At 44.5% G+C, this 13778-nt stretch overlaps 1 protein-coding gene across 1 annotated transcript in view; it reads right to left on the bottom strand.

Moving 5' to 3' along the window:
• slu7 (SLU7 homolog, splicing factor) overlaps positions 1–13778 on the bottom strand; it is an 83693-nt gene that overhangs the window by 65580 nt on the left and 4335 nt on the right. The window contains exon 2 of the mRNA XM_048543598.2: positions 5531–5735. Coding sequence (XP_048399555.1) covers positions 5531–5703 — 173 coding nt within the window. The 5' untranslated portion in view covers positions 5704–5735. The remainder of the gene's footprint in view (positions 1–5530; positions 5736–13778) is intronic.

Genomic DNA, 13778 nt, shown 5'->3' with positions numbered 1-13778 from the left:
TCCACAGCCATAAGTCAAACCAAAGGCAAAGGAGCTGACAGAAAGTAGCAACTGCCCATTCTGGAGTCTGAGATGACAAGCTGGATAAGCACAGCAGGCCACGCAGCAACAGAGCATCCGCTTTCCTGCTCTGATGCTGCCTGGTCTCCTGTGTTCATCCAGTTCAACACCTTGTTATCTAGGAAGGAGTTGAGGTCCAGTTAGCTGACACCCTGGTTGGTGAAATGGTAAAGGAAGAATCTCAGAAGGTAGAGGATCAGGCAGAGGTGTTGATTTCTGAAAGACTAATGGAGTTACTACAAAAAGATGTGACAGTAAAGATTTATCTCATAAGACCTACTCAGAAAAGGAATCAACATATTCCAGAATGTTATGACCTTAAGTTTAGAATCCTAAGGCATACACAGAGACCTTGGCAGGTTAGTGCACAGCGGAAATGGAAAGATGTTCACCAGACTGTGCTGCCAGTGGCATACAGACAGGAAGTGTTGTGGGGAGCACACAAATTACTATAGGAGGTCATCTGTGCGAGGAAGACTCTGGCCAAGACACAGAAGCATTTCTATTGGCTGGATTACAAAGGTGTGGTTGAATTTTGCTGTACTGTTGTACATTTCAGCTGGTAGGAAAACCAGTGCCCTCTATGTCAATTCCCACATTTGAAGAACCTTTTATGCGGATTACGATTGATTGTGTAGGTCCCTTCCCTGAAACCAAAAATGGGAACCAGTATTTACTAACCATAATGGATGTGTCTACCAGATTTCAAGAGGCAATTCCATTATGGAATGTCAAAGCAAAACCAAGTTACAGAGGAATTGCTTGTTTTCTTTACCCATTATGGACTGGCCAGGGAAATTCTGTCAGACCAAGGGTCCAATTTTACTGCCAAACTGTGTAGTGGTCATGGATAGTTTAGACATCTAAACTTTAAATCAAGTACATATCATCCTGAATCCCAGAGAGCATTCGAAAGGTGATATGAGACCCTAAAGACCATGCTGAGGGCTTATTGCCAGGATTATTCAAATGATTGTGATAAAGGTATCCCATTTATATTATTTGCTATTACAGATGCTCCAAATGAATCAACTCAGCCTATTCCATTTGAATCTACATTCAGACATGAAGTAAGATGGTCTTAAAACTAATTAATGAAAAGTTGATATGTTTGAAATCAGATCTCGCAGTTGAATTATGTATCTGAGAGAAAGATTAAACAGAGTAGGTGAATTAGCTAGACAACATCTGACAGTGGCACAGCATCTAATGAAGCAAGAAGCAGATAAGAAATCTAAAATTCATATGTTTGATCAAGTATTGGTAGTAGATCAAGTATTGAAGGGATCCCTTCAAAGAAAGGTTTAGTGGTCCCTTTCAGATTGAAAAGTTAAAATCAAGAGAATTATCTGGTAAAGATGTCCGATAATTTTTTTCTTATCGGGTATGTCATGTGAACATGCTGTAAACACCCGATTAAAGGGAAACAGAGAGACAGGTATCAGTTACTGCCAGTGAGGAATCAAATCCAGATGATTTAAGATTTTGATATGCCTCAAAATTAATTAAATATTGAGAAAGTCCTTAAAGCTTGGGATATGACAGTAAATGGTTTGTCTCCGGAACAGAGAACTGAATTGAAAGGCTTGTCACGGCACTGTGGACATGTGTAGAAATAGAATGGGGAGCATTAACACTAGTACATGAAGTTGACATAGGGAACGCTGTTCTAATAAAACACCCCTACAGGCTTAATCTCCTTTAAGCAGCACAGGTATAGAAGTAAGTGGAAGTGATACTCCAATAAGACATCATTGAGCTGATGCGTGGAAACAGTTGGACAGGCAACTTGTATAAAAGTTGGACTTACTTTGTGATTACCGGCAAGTACCTTTGTCACAGATGGTGAAAGTAGTTTCTGCTTTTGCAACCTCAAATGAGCTAAATCAATTTAAAGTAATGACTTTGGAATAAAGAAAGCACCAGCCACACTTCAAAAACCTATGAACTGAGTTATGGCAGGATTGACTAATTGCGCCATCTATATAGATGACAGTGATATTTAGCTATTCATGGACAGAACACATGGCACATTTGAGGGAGCAATTGGAGAGACTACAGAAAGCAAAGTTGGTTATAAACTTGGCAAAGATAGTATTTGCAAAGGTGGAACTGGCATTCTTAGGACACAACATCCGTCATGGATGGATGACACCAAGGAACATTGATTAGTTTCCAAGACGATCCTCTAAGAAGAAAGTGTTATGATTTTTTTGGACTAAGCAGGTTCTACAGGAAATTTGTACCAAACTTTAGTATTGTGATGGCACTGCTGTCGGATTTATTGAAGAACACGAAATTCCAATAGTCAGAACAATGCCAGGAGGCATTTGAGAATTTAAAAGCTGTCAACAATCACACCCATTTTAGCCATGCCTAATTTCTCAACTCTTTAAAGTCACTATCGACACAAACGATGTAGGTAGTGGAGTTGTGTTGTTACAGTAGGAGGATTGTGAAAAGGCCAATCGTTTGTTTTTGTTTTCAAAGCAACTCCATATCCACCAGAGAAAATATTCAACCACTGAAAGTGTTATTGAGTTTGGTACTGGCCTTACAACAATTTAATATTTATGTTGCAAACAATATGAGATGGTTGTGTATACTGATCACAACCCTTTGTTGTTTTTAGAAAGATTTAAAGACAAGAACACCAGACTATTTCATTGGAGTCTTAAGTTATAAGAATTTAATTTAACAGACCGTGTGCATGTTGGGAGTTGTGAAAATGTTACTGCAGATGCTTTATCGCAGTTTTAAGGAAAACATCTATACAAGATAGAAATGGATAGTGATCGATATTTTGTTGATGTGTGTACATAGAATTAGTATGAAATGTGTAACTCTAGATTAATGACCTACGGATCTGGCAATATTGGTATTAAGGCTCAAAAATGCTACCTCTTCTTCTTGTTTGTTCTTCCTTTCTCAAAGGGGGCAAGTGTTATGAAGTTGGGTACAGTATTTGTCAATTAGAAAGCAGAATGTTAGAATTTGATGTTTGTAAAATGATGGTGGGGGGGGGATGGTGGTGGGAGAGAAGTGTGTGGTCCCTTTAAAAGATGCTGTTTTTTTCCTAGGCTTCAATTAAAGAAAAATGTCTGCAGACAGTTCTGGAAATTGAAACATGATAATCAAAAGGCTATACTCGCAAAACAGTAGCTTTTTAGCAAGGCAACAGGTTTTTGAATTTAGACCGGGCCCTAGATACCAAAGCCCAATTAAATGTAAATCTGATGGTTTTGACAACCGCTGACCAATCCTATTCTAAGAAATTAATAGGTCATTGAGGGTATAAATGAAAAGGACATTTGTTATATATAAAAGAATCATTGACAGCTTAGATTTCTGAGAGAGCCAGAGTAAGCACCATCTAAATAAACATACTATGGCACGTTTATTTGACACAAATTCGATGGTGAAAGGTGTTCTTGAATGAAGGACAGCAGACAAGGCAAAGAACATTCAGGAAGACTTATCCTGACTGCAATTTCGAGAGATTAAGTTTTAATTTTTTTTATTCACTTGCGTTTATATAAGTGGGGCTTCCATTTATTAGAACAACATACCAATAGAATTGTTTTTATTTAGAAATAGTTAAGGGGGGAATTGTTTGGTTTTGTTAGTAGTTCTGTTCACTTGTTAGCTATTAGAGTTAGATAATTAAATTGTAACTTGCTGTTTATAGAGTGACTGTCAGGAGTTCATTTAACTTCACCTTTCTTTTATAACAGACCAGGAGGTAAGAGGGGGTTTATAACCACTTTCCATTTCCTTTAACAGATTACAAGGTTAGGTGAGCTTCTCAGGGGGTTTCGACCTCTCCTCCATAACACTAATTTAAAATTAATGAAAACAAGTGAAGCCATGAAGTCAAATTTTTTTTTGTCTTGCACTCATCAGGACTGCAATGCAAGAAACCACATTTAGAAAGGAAACACCAATTTATATAGCTTGAAAGAGGATGAAAATTGGTTAGTCTAAGGATCACCTAGAGATACAACAGGAACAATTTTGTTTCACTCATTCATGTGACTCTCTCTACAGTTACAGTTCTATTAATTAACTTGAAATATTTCAAGTGGCAAAATTAGGCAAATAATATATGTATTCTTAGTTTCCACCACTCCATTACACAGAACATACAAATGTAGAATTAGGAGTTCTTATCTCGGTTCTTTGAGCCAAGATATAGGTGTCACTGGCTGGGCCAGTATTTATTGCTAGCCTCTAGTTGCTCTTGAAAAGGCAATGGTGATTTGCCTTCTCAAATGATGAAGTCTGTTTGCCATAGACCCAAAAAGCTGCCAAGGACAGTATTCCAGGATTCTGACACAGCAACACTGAAGGATTGGTAACATATTTCCAAGTGAGGACAGTGTGCAGCATAAATAGGAATTTGCAGGTGATGTCGCCATCTGGCTGCAGCTCTTACCTTGCAAGATGGTTGCAAACATGGGTTTGGAAGGTGTTATGCGAGGAACCTTAATGTCTGTAGATCATCTTGTAAATTGTATGTAGTGCTGCTACTAGGCATCAGTGGTGGAAGGAGAGAATGTTGGTGGATATGGTGCCAATCAAGTGGTATGCTGTGTCTTGGACAGTGTCCAGCTTTAAGCTACAAGAAAAAGTATAACTAAGGTCTGTAGAGTGTGCTCAAATTTGTTTCCATTGAGATTTTAAATTTTATAATTCTTTAAGTTAAATAAGGTTCAAAACCGACAAATACAGAGGGTGTACTAACTTTTCACTACGTTAAAGGGAGTATTACATTTTTGGAATACTCTAAAGGAAGCTATTTCTGGACTAGAGAGATTTCTTCAGCAATAACAAAATAAAGGGAGAAATGTTAACTGGCTGGCAGGGAAGATACGTTGGAGCAGGAGTAATCAGATCACTCTTAATCTTATCGAATGGTAGGCAAGCTTAAAGAGCCGAGATAAGAACTCCTAACTCTAAATTTGTACGTTCTGTGTAATGGAGTAGTGGAAACGAAGAATACATATATTATTTGCCTAATTTTGCCACTTGAAATATTTCAAGTTAATTAATAGAACTGTAACTGTAGAGAGAGTCACATTTGTTGATTTTGCTGCAGTTGTACCCAGAGGGGACTATTCCATCACTATCCTGACTAGTGCCTTTATAGATGATGGGCACACTTGAGAAGTTCAAAGGCAAGTTTCTCACTGAAGATTTTCTAGCCTCTGTTCTTGCAGCCACAGTATTTAAGGGCTATGGAGACTGCCAATTCCAGCTGTATTGCTCATGGCAATATACTGACCAACCTAGGTTTTCCTGCCCGATCTGAATTCATTCAGTAAAGATTTAGTTAAACAAACATCAGTCAACAGCCAAAATATTAACCTCTAACAGCTAATGATCAATTTCCATCTCCAATTGTGTTCATTCCCTCGGAGCCACTCAGCTGACCAAGGACAGAAAATACTGAAATAGAAATGGTACCTACTTTCCTTCTTCATCCACTTCAGCTGGTGCATTTCCAAGCTTTCTCTGCTCTTCTAATTCTTTCTTCTTCCTCCAGTCTTCCCTTGTCATTTTTTTAGGTTCATCTAAGCCCACCATACCTGGTGACTCTTCAGAATTAGCTGGATTCTTGCTCTGCACAGTCCTAGATTCCATTGTCTTGATTTTTAGGATTTTGTAGTCTTAATCTGTGAACGTCAAAAGAAAAGCATCGATTATAAAGTTGCTCAAATTTGGAATTTCAAAAAATGCCTTTTACTAAAAATAAACATTTTCAGTTAAAATTGTGTACCCATCATGTTCCCACTTGCTTTTATTACGCAAAGGAATAGGCACCATTGATTGCCAGCCTATAAAGTATCATTGCCAGCTGTCATGGATCAAACGTAGGTACTCTCTTACTGTCCATTTGTATGCCTTGTATTGAAGGAGATGTGCTTTTCCTACCTTTTCAGGGTGTACCCAAACTAAATAGTATAGCTGCTAATTTTTGAGAGATTAACATAAAGAAAGTTATCTATTCTCTCTTACTGTAAATTTTAAAAAAATGCATTCTCATACACGTACAATAAGATTAGGCACAGCTAAGATAACACACCTTTACAATTACTTCAAATTATGCTTTACAGCCTCCAGCATCTCACACCAACAGGGCTGGTTCTCTTCAATCAAGTTGGAACTTTAAAGTTGAAATTAAGAGAAGAGTTTTCAACAGGTTCTTGTAGTTAAATTTCTAGATGGTTGATTCTGAGGTGAGGTTTAACTGGAGCTGGTTTCATACTTTGGTTGCCTGATGGCCCACAGGTCATCTCAGAGTTTGACTTAGTCTGGCTAAACTAGTTTTGATGGTTTCAGTCATATCTCAGCAACATGCATTGCCAAAATCTGCCATAGATTCTTAGGTAGCATCTTCCAAACGGATGTTCAATGACAGCGCTTACATGGAAACATGAAAGTTCTCCTCCAAGCCACTCATCACTCTGATTTGGAAATATATCATCAATCCTTCACTGTTGCCAGAGTCAAAATCCTGGAATTCTCCCCTTAACAGCATTGTAGGTGTACCTACAGCACATGGACTACAATAATTGAAGAAGCCAAATCACCACCCCTTTTCAAGGGCTACTAGACATGGGCAATAAATGCTGAGTAGCACTGCCCACATCCCATAAGAATTTAAAAAAGTTCTTAGGTTTGAAATTTACTCCTACATACAAAAACACTTTATTGTCATTTAATTTTGCCCCATTAATGAAGCTTTTAAGTAAGCTAAGTTGTATCGAATTGTGTAATACCATGGTTGGTTAGCTCACCGAGCTGGGTAACGAAACATCTGTGGAACAACAAGCCAACTCGGAGAGCCAACCAACCACAACATGCACAACCCAAGTTACCAATTTACTCCAAAATCTTATTGAATATATAATGTGCCCAAAAATCACTTTTGATCTTTCAATCTTCATAATTCCCTCACTGAGCTACACATATGAACTGCATCCACTCTAATCAATGCATCTCAAGTGCAAAGCTACTGCTTGACTTTATTATCTTCTACATATTCATTCATTACTACTCCGATGTTTTAATCATCCACAGCAAGCTCTAATGTCTGTTTAAGGCAGTTACAGAAAAAACAAATGACAGTGAATAGCCTGTAAAACTGTACGGTTTGAGTTGTCTCAGCCATCTTATGATGCCAGGAAGATATTCCTAAGTGAATATAAAATTTCTCGGCCATAAATCACTGAAGGGCATAATCGTGAATTAATATCTGAAAAGTTTCATCCAAGCCTTTACATTTTCCTTTTCCTTTCCTCATCTTATAGTACTGTTTATTTTTCTCATCACATGATAAACAGATTCATCCCCCCTCCACCCCCACTTTATTCACTGCCTGTCAAATACTGCAAGAATTCCCAACTCCACGGTATTGTCTTATACCATTAGTTAACAATACATGTTAACAGTAACAGAGCTGATTTATTGTGCTTGTTTCCTTGGCTGTCAAAAACAATACACTTTTTTTAGCATTTCTAATTTAGCTACACTTATTTCCCAGGTAGTTTTAATGGCCAGTTCATACTCAATAGAAAGGTCAATAATAGTCTAAAGGTAACAAAACCACTCATGTAGCAAGGATCAGATCATGAAGAAAAACTCATCATTGAACCATACCACTAAATATGCACTGATACTCACTGACAAAACTAATTGACACACAATTTTCATAGGTAGGGAGGAGCCATGCACAGAACGGACCAATCAAACAAACCAAGGTCAAGCCAATAGCATATTTTAAACTTTTGGTACGGTTTGATTAAATTAGATTTCAAAATAAGGCAAGTTTTACACTAGCCTTTTGATGGGTGGGTTATCGTGCCCATCTTTATGTAAAGTAGTAATTCATTGCTCAGTGTTTGCAGCTCCAATGAGTTAACCTTAATGAGATTCCTGGCCCAAATGTAGTCAGAAAAAGGAAGTGAAATTTCCACATGAAATTCAGTACCTCCTCAGCTCATGCTTCACTGATGTTCACTCCAACTCAAATGAATTAGCCTATCCACAATCTGTAACTAATTATTTTGCTTTTGCTTTTCCTTTCACAAGTCAAGAAATGTTCCAGAGATATAGATAACTTGCATTTATTATCACTAACAAAGACATCCTAAGGCACTAAATAGGCTCAAAAGAGGAAAGAATTCCATTTATGTCTTACTGCAATTGGACAAGCTGGACAGAGAAACAAACTGGAAGGACACGTATGAGAAAATTAGATGGGGGTTATATGCAAAAATTTTAAATCAAGGGAAATGGACTACCAGAGTGTGAAATGAAAATAAGATGAAAAAGAAAGAAGGAAACATCAATGAAAGTGTTGAAAATAAGTGGAATGGGGGAAGATAGGGATGAAGGGGAGTTGGCATTGTGTGCCTAGAGAAATAATTTCAAACCAGTGGAAGCATGAAACAAGACCTGCCTGATGAAGTACACATGCAGTTTCCAGATTTTGCAGAAGGCAGCGCTGAGAGGAGCTAGCAGCAAGTATTAAAAAAAAACTTGACAATTTTTGGTGCAACCAGACATCTCCATAAATACCCAATAGATGAGTAACCTCTCAATTTACTACATCCACATGCATAGCAACTAGAAGGAGCAAATTAACTTTAGTAGGCAGGCCCTCTCAGCTCACTCTGGCAAATATCTGCAATACATTAATCTGTATTGAGATTTAATTGTACATATACATGGTAAAATGTGGACTATCAAAACTTTAACTTCCAGTGTTATATAACCAAGATCTTACTGGGCTAAAAAATGGTTTTAAAAGAGAAACAAATACTGACCTAATACAGCTGACACGATAACCTGACTGCAGATCGAGCCAAGTCCAGAACCCATGTGGGAAAATAAAAACAGTCTACACTGAAATTGCCATTATCATCTAAATACCTCAAAATCAGGCAACTGAATCTGCATCAAGAAATTAAACTTTGCTTTATTTCACATGTGCACCATAATTTGGCACACTGGGCATGAAAGGTTGCCTTTGCTACAGCCAGCTTGGAGACGCAACGGGGGGCAGACTCCAGTATCTATAAACGGTTAAAGTTGCAGGAAAGAGAAAGAAAAAGAAAACAGATTCTTTAGCAATGACTTGAAGACATTCTCGCTCTTGGTTCTCTGATCACCCCAAAAATAGCCCCAGTAAAAAGCAAATTCTGGAAACAACCACTCATCAACGATTTAAAGATTTCTATACACTTCATCACCGCACCATCAACAATAACACATCTTGAGAAGATTTGTAGCTCAGGTTAAGGTTCTGGACGTGAGTTTGCTCGCTGAGCTGGAAGGTTCGTTTTCAGACGTTTCATCACTTGTTTTTTATTTGAAAAAATATAGTTTATTCATAGAATGTACAAAAAATAAAACATTTATACACCTATCCAGTCATGCAAGCCACTCCGGGTTACCCAGGGGGTACGTACACCAACTAAAGGAAAAAACAAAACAGAGAGAAAAAAAAAACAAAGCAAAGAAACCACCCCAGCAGTCGTCACCCCGCACAGTCCCAGTTGGTCCCCTGACCAGTTGGGGAAGGCGCCAGCTGGGCCCAGTTACCAGATAGGGTTCTTTTTCCTATTCTGGACGAGGGGGTTCATACGGTGGTCTTTCCCCACCGCGCCTTGGCAGCGGCTGCCCCAAGCTTCAGCGCGTCCCTCAGCACGTAGCCCTGGACCTTGGAGTGCGCCAGTCTGCAACATTCGGTCGGGGTCAGTTCTTTCAGCTGGCAGACCAGCAAATTGCGGGCAGACCAAAGAGCGTCTTTCACCGCATTCATGGTCCTCCAGGTGCAGTTGATGTTGGTCACAGTGTGCGTCCTGGGAAACAGCCCGTAGAGCACGGTGTCCCGCGTCACAGAGCTGCTCGGGACGAACCTCGACAAATACCACTGCATCCCCCTCCAGACCTCCTGCGCATAGGCACACTCCAGAAGGAGGTGATCAACAGTCTTGTCCCCCCCCGCAGCCACCTCGAGGGCAGCGTGCGGTGGCGCAGAGATTCCGGGCATGCATAAAAGGATCTCACTGGCAGAGCCCCTCTCACCGCCAGCCAAGCAATGTCCTTGTGCTTGTTTGAAAGTTCTGGCGATGAGGCATTCTGCCAAATGACTTTGGCAGTCTGCGTGGGGAACCACACGACAGGATCCACCCTCTCCTTTTCCCGAAGGGTCCCGAGGATACTACGTGCTGACCATTGCCTGACGGCCTTGTGGTCAAAAGTGTTTCCTTTCAAAAATTTCTCCACGAAGGACAGGTGGTACGGAACGGTACAACTACTCGGAGCGTTCCGCGGCAACGAGGCCAGGCCCATCCTTCGCAACACCGGGGACAGGTAGAACCTCAGTAAGTAGTGACACTTGGTGTTTGCGTACTGAGGATCTAAGCACAGCTTGATGCAGCCGCACACAAAGGTAGCCGTCAGGGTGAGGGTGGCGTTCGGTACGCCCTTTCCCCCATTCCCCAGGTCTTTGCACATGGTGTCTCTGCGGACCCGGTCCATCCTCGACCCCCAAATGAAGTGGAAGATGGCCCGGGTGACCGCAGCGGCGCAGGTCCAGGGAATAGGCCAGGCCTGCGCCACATACAACAGTACCGAAAGCCCCTCGCACCTGACAACCAGGTTCTTACCCGCGATGGAGAGGGACCGGAGCGCCCACCTGCCCAGCTTCTGCTTCAATTTGGCGATACACTCCTCCCAAGTCTTAGTGCATGCCCCAGCTCCACCAAACCAAACACCCAGCACCTTCAGGTAGTCCGTCCCGACGGTGAAGGGGATGAAGGAGCGGTCGTCCCAGTTCCCGAAGAACATGAACTCGCTCTTACCCACATTGACTTTGGCACCCGAGGCCAGTTCAAACATGCCGCAGATGTCCAATAGTCTACTCACCGACCGACGATCGGTGCAGAAGACGGCGACATCGTCCATGTACAGGGAGGTCTTGACCTGAAGGCCTCCGCTGCCTGGGATAGTCACGCCCTTCAGGCTCACGTCCTTCCTGATGGAGGCGGCGAAAGGCTCCACACAGCACACGAACAAGGCAGGAGAGAGTGGGCAGCCCTGCCCGACTCCAGATCTAACAGGAAAACTGTCTGATTCCCACCCGTTGATCGAGACTGCGCTAAAGATGTTGGCGTAGAGCAGCCGGATTCAATTGCAGATGCCCTCCCCGAACCCCAATTTGGAGAGGACGTCCCTCATGTAAGCATGAGAGACCCTGTCGAAGGCCTTCTCCTGGTCCAGGCTGACGAGGCAGGTGTCCACCCGCCTGTCCCGTACGTAGGCGATCGTTTCCCTGATGAGCGCGAGGCTCTCAGCGATCTTCCTGCCCGGCACAGCACAGGTTTGGTCAGGGTGAATCACTGACTCCAGGACAGACCTGACCCGGTTGGCAATGACCTTGGCCAGGATTTTGTAGTCCACGTTCAAAAGTGAAATGGGACGCCAATTTTTAATTTCTTCCCTCTCCCTCTTCCTCTTGTAAATGAGGGTAATGATGCGCATCCTCATGTACTTGCACATTTCCCCTGCCCGAAGCGCACTATCGTACACCTCCAGCAGGTCCTGGCCGACCAGGCCCCACAGAGCGGAATACAGCTCGACCGGTAAGCCGTCGCTTCTGGGAGTCCTATTCCTCTGCAAGGACTTGAGGGCTCTGGCCAGCTCGTCCAGGGATATCGGCCGGTCCAGCCACTCCCTCGTGCCGTCGTCTAAGACCTCCGTGATAGACGACAGGAACGACTCGGAGGCCGTGCTATCCGTGGGCTTCGTGTCGTACAGTCCGGCATAGAAGGACCTGCTGATCCTCAAATTGCTGGGCCGAGACGACGTCACCAAGCCGTCGTCCTCCTTCAGCCGGCTAAGCACAGAGCTCTCTTTGTGCACCTTCTGAAAGAAGAAAAGCGAGCACGTCTCGTCCCGCTCCACGAAGCGGACCCTGGACCGGAAGATTATCCTGGAGGCCTCCGCGGCGAAGAGCGAGGCTTGCTGGCCCCTCACCTCACGGAGGTCCTCCGTGACATCGACCCCCATCAACTGCAGAAGGAGCAGGTTCTGCACCCTTTTCTGGAGTCGCGACAGATTTCCCCGCCTCTCTCTTGCCTTCTGAACACCCTTGAGGACAAAGAACCTCTTGATGTTCTCCTTCACCATCTCCCACCAGTCACCTGGAGACTCAAAGAGGGGTTTCACGGTTCTCCAACCGGCGTACTCCCTCTTAAGCTCCTCGACGTTCTCTGGGGTCAAGAGAGTCGTGTTGAGCTTCCACGTCCCCTTGCCGGCCGGCTGGTCGTCCTGTAAGTGACAGATGGCCAGCAGGAGGCAGTGGTCAGAGAAGAACACCAGCTCGACGCCGGTGGACCTGACCGAGAACGTCCGTGACACAAACAGGAAGTCTATCCTTGAGCGGATAGACCCGTCTGGCCGCGACCAGGTGTACCTCTGCTGCGCTCCGTCTGCAGGGGTGCTGAAGACGTCGAGCAGCTTGGCGTCCTTCACCGTGCCCATCAGGAATCTGGACGTGACATCCAGTTGACTCCCCCCCACCCGCTGTCCCCACGCCGGATCTTCCATCTGCATCAATGATGCAGTTGAAGTCCCCGCCTAGGATGACCGGCCTGGACGTAGCCAGCAGGGGTGGAAGCCGCTGCAGGACGGCCAACCGCTCACTCCGTACCGCTGGGGCGTACACGTTGATCAGCCTCAGGGGAGCATTCCTGTAGGTGATGTCAGTCACTAGGAGGCGCCCCCCCCACCACCTCCTGAACTTGAGAGATGGTGAAGTTGCGCCCCCGCAGCAGAATAGCCAGGCCCGAGGAGCAACAGTCGTTACCCCCCGACCAGATCGAAGGCCCACACGTCCAGGCGCCGGACCATTTCCCGTACCTGCCGAGGTGCGGTATCCCGCACTCCTGCAGAAACAGGAGGTCCGCCTTGACGGTGGTCAGGTAGGCCAACGTGGACACACATCTCGCGGTTGACTTGACGCTGCGCACATTAATGCTCGCAACTCATACCCCCATTGTGGGCAGTGACCGCAGTACCCTCCCCAAGTCCAAGGTCCAGCCCCTCCATCTGTCCCTTCATGCCCATTGCCCGGGCTAACTGCTGGACGCTCTCCGGGCTCAGGAAACCGTCCGTGCTGCCTTCCGGGTGGCATCCCCCCGTCAGGGGTGCGAGGCAGGAGGGTCCGACTCCGGGTCAGGCTGGGGACGCGCTGTTTTCTCCTTCCCGCCTGGAGGTTCCGGGCGGCCCTCCAGTGCCCCAGCGGCACGTGACTGGGTGTCGGAGGGAGCCTCAGGACGCCTCCCGTCACCTGGAACTGGGGTGCTACTTTCCTTCCCCCCCGAGACCTTTAACTTCTGCTTCGGGTGGGCCCTCTCTGAGTCCTCCTCGTCAGAGGAGCTCTTATAGCCCCCCTGTAGCTGCCTCTTCCCGCCTGATGGTTGCGGTTCCTGGGCCCGTCGACGCACCTTCCTCCTCGCTTTCCGGACTGTTGTCCAATCCCCTGGGTCGCCTGTCGCCGCCTCCATTGGCTCCGGGTTGTCGGGGGGGAAAAAATCGGAGCCTGCAGGGGTGCTTTGCTGGCCTCGGGCCCATCCTGCAGGGCTGGGCCCTCCTGCACGGCCTGGTCCTCCTGCACATTAGTGGGGTCCTTGCTGGGCCCTGGT

Source organism: Stegostoma tigrinum, chromosome 13, assembly GCF_030684315.1.
Source record: "Stegostoma tigrinum isolate sSteTig4 chromosome 13, sSteTig4.hap1, whole genome shotgun sequence".
NCBI lineage: Eukaryota > Metazoa > Chordata > Chondrichthyes > Orectolobiformes > Stegostomatidae > Stegostoma > Stegostoma tigrinum.
This window is presented reverse-complemented; position numbering and strand designations above follow the sequence as displayed.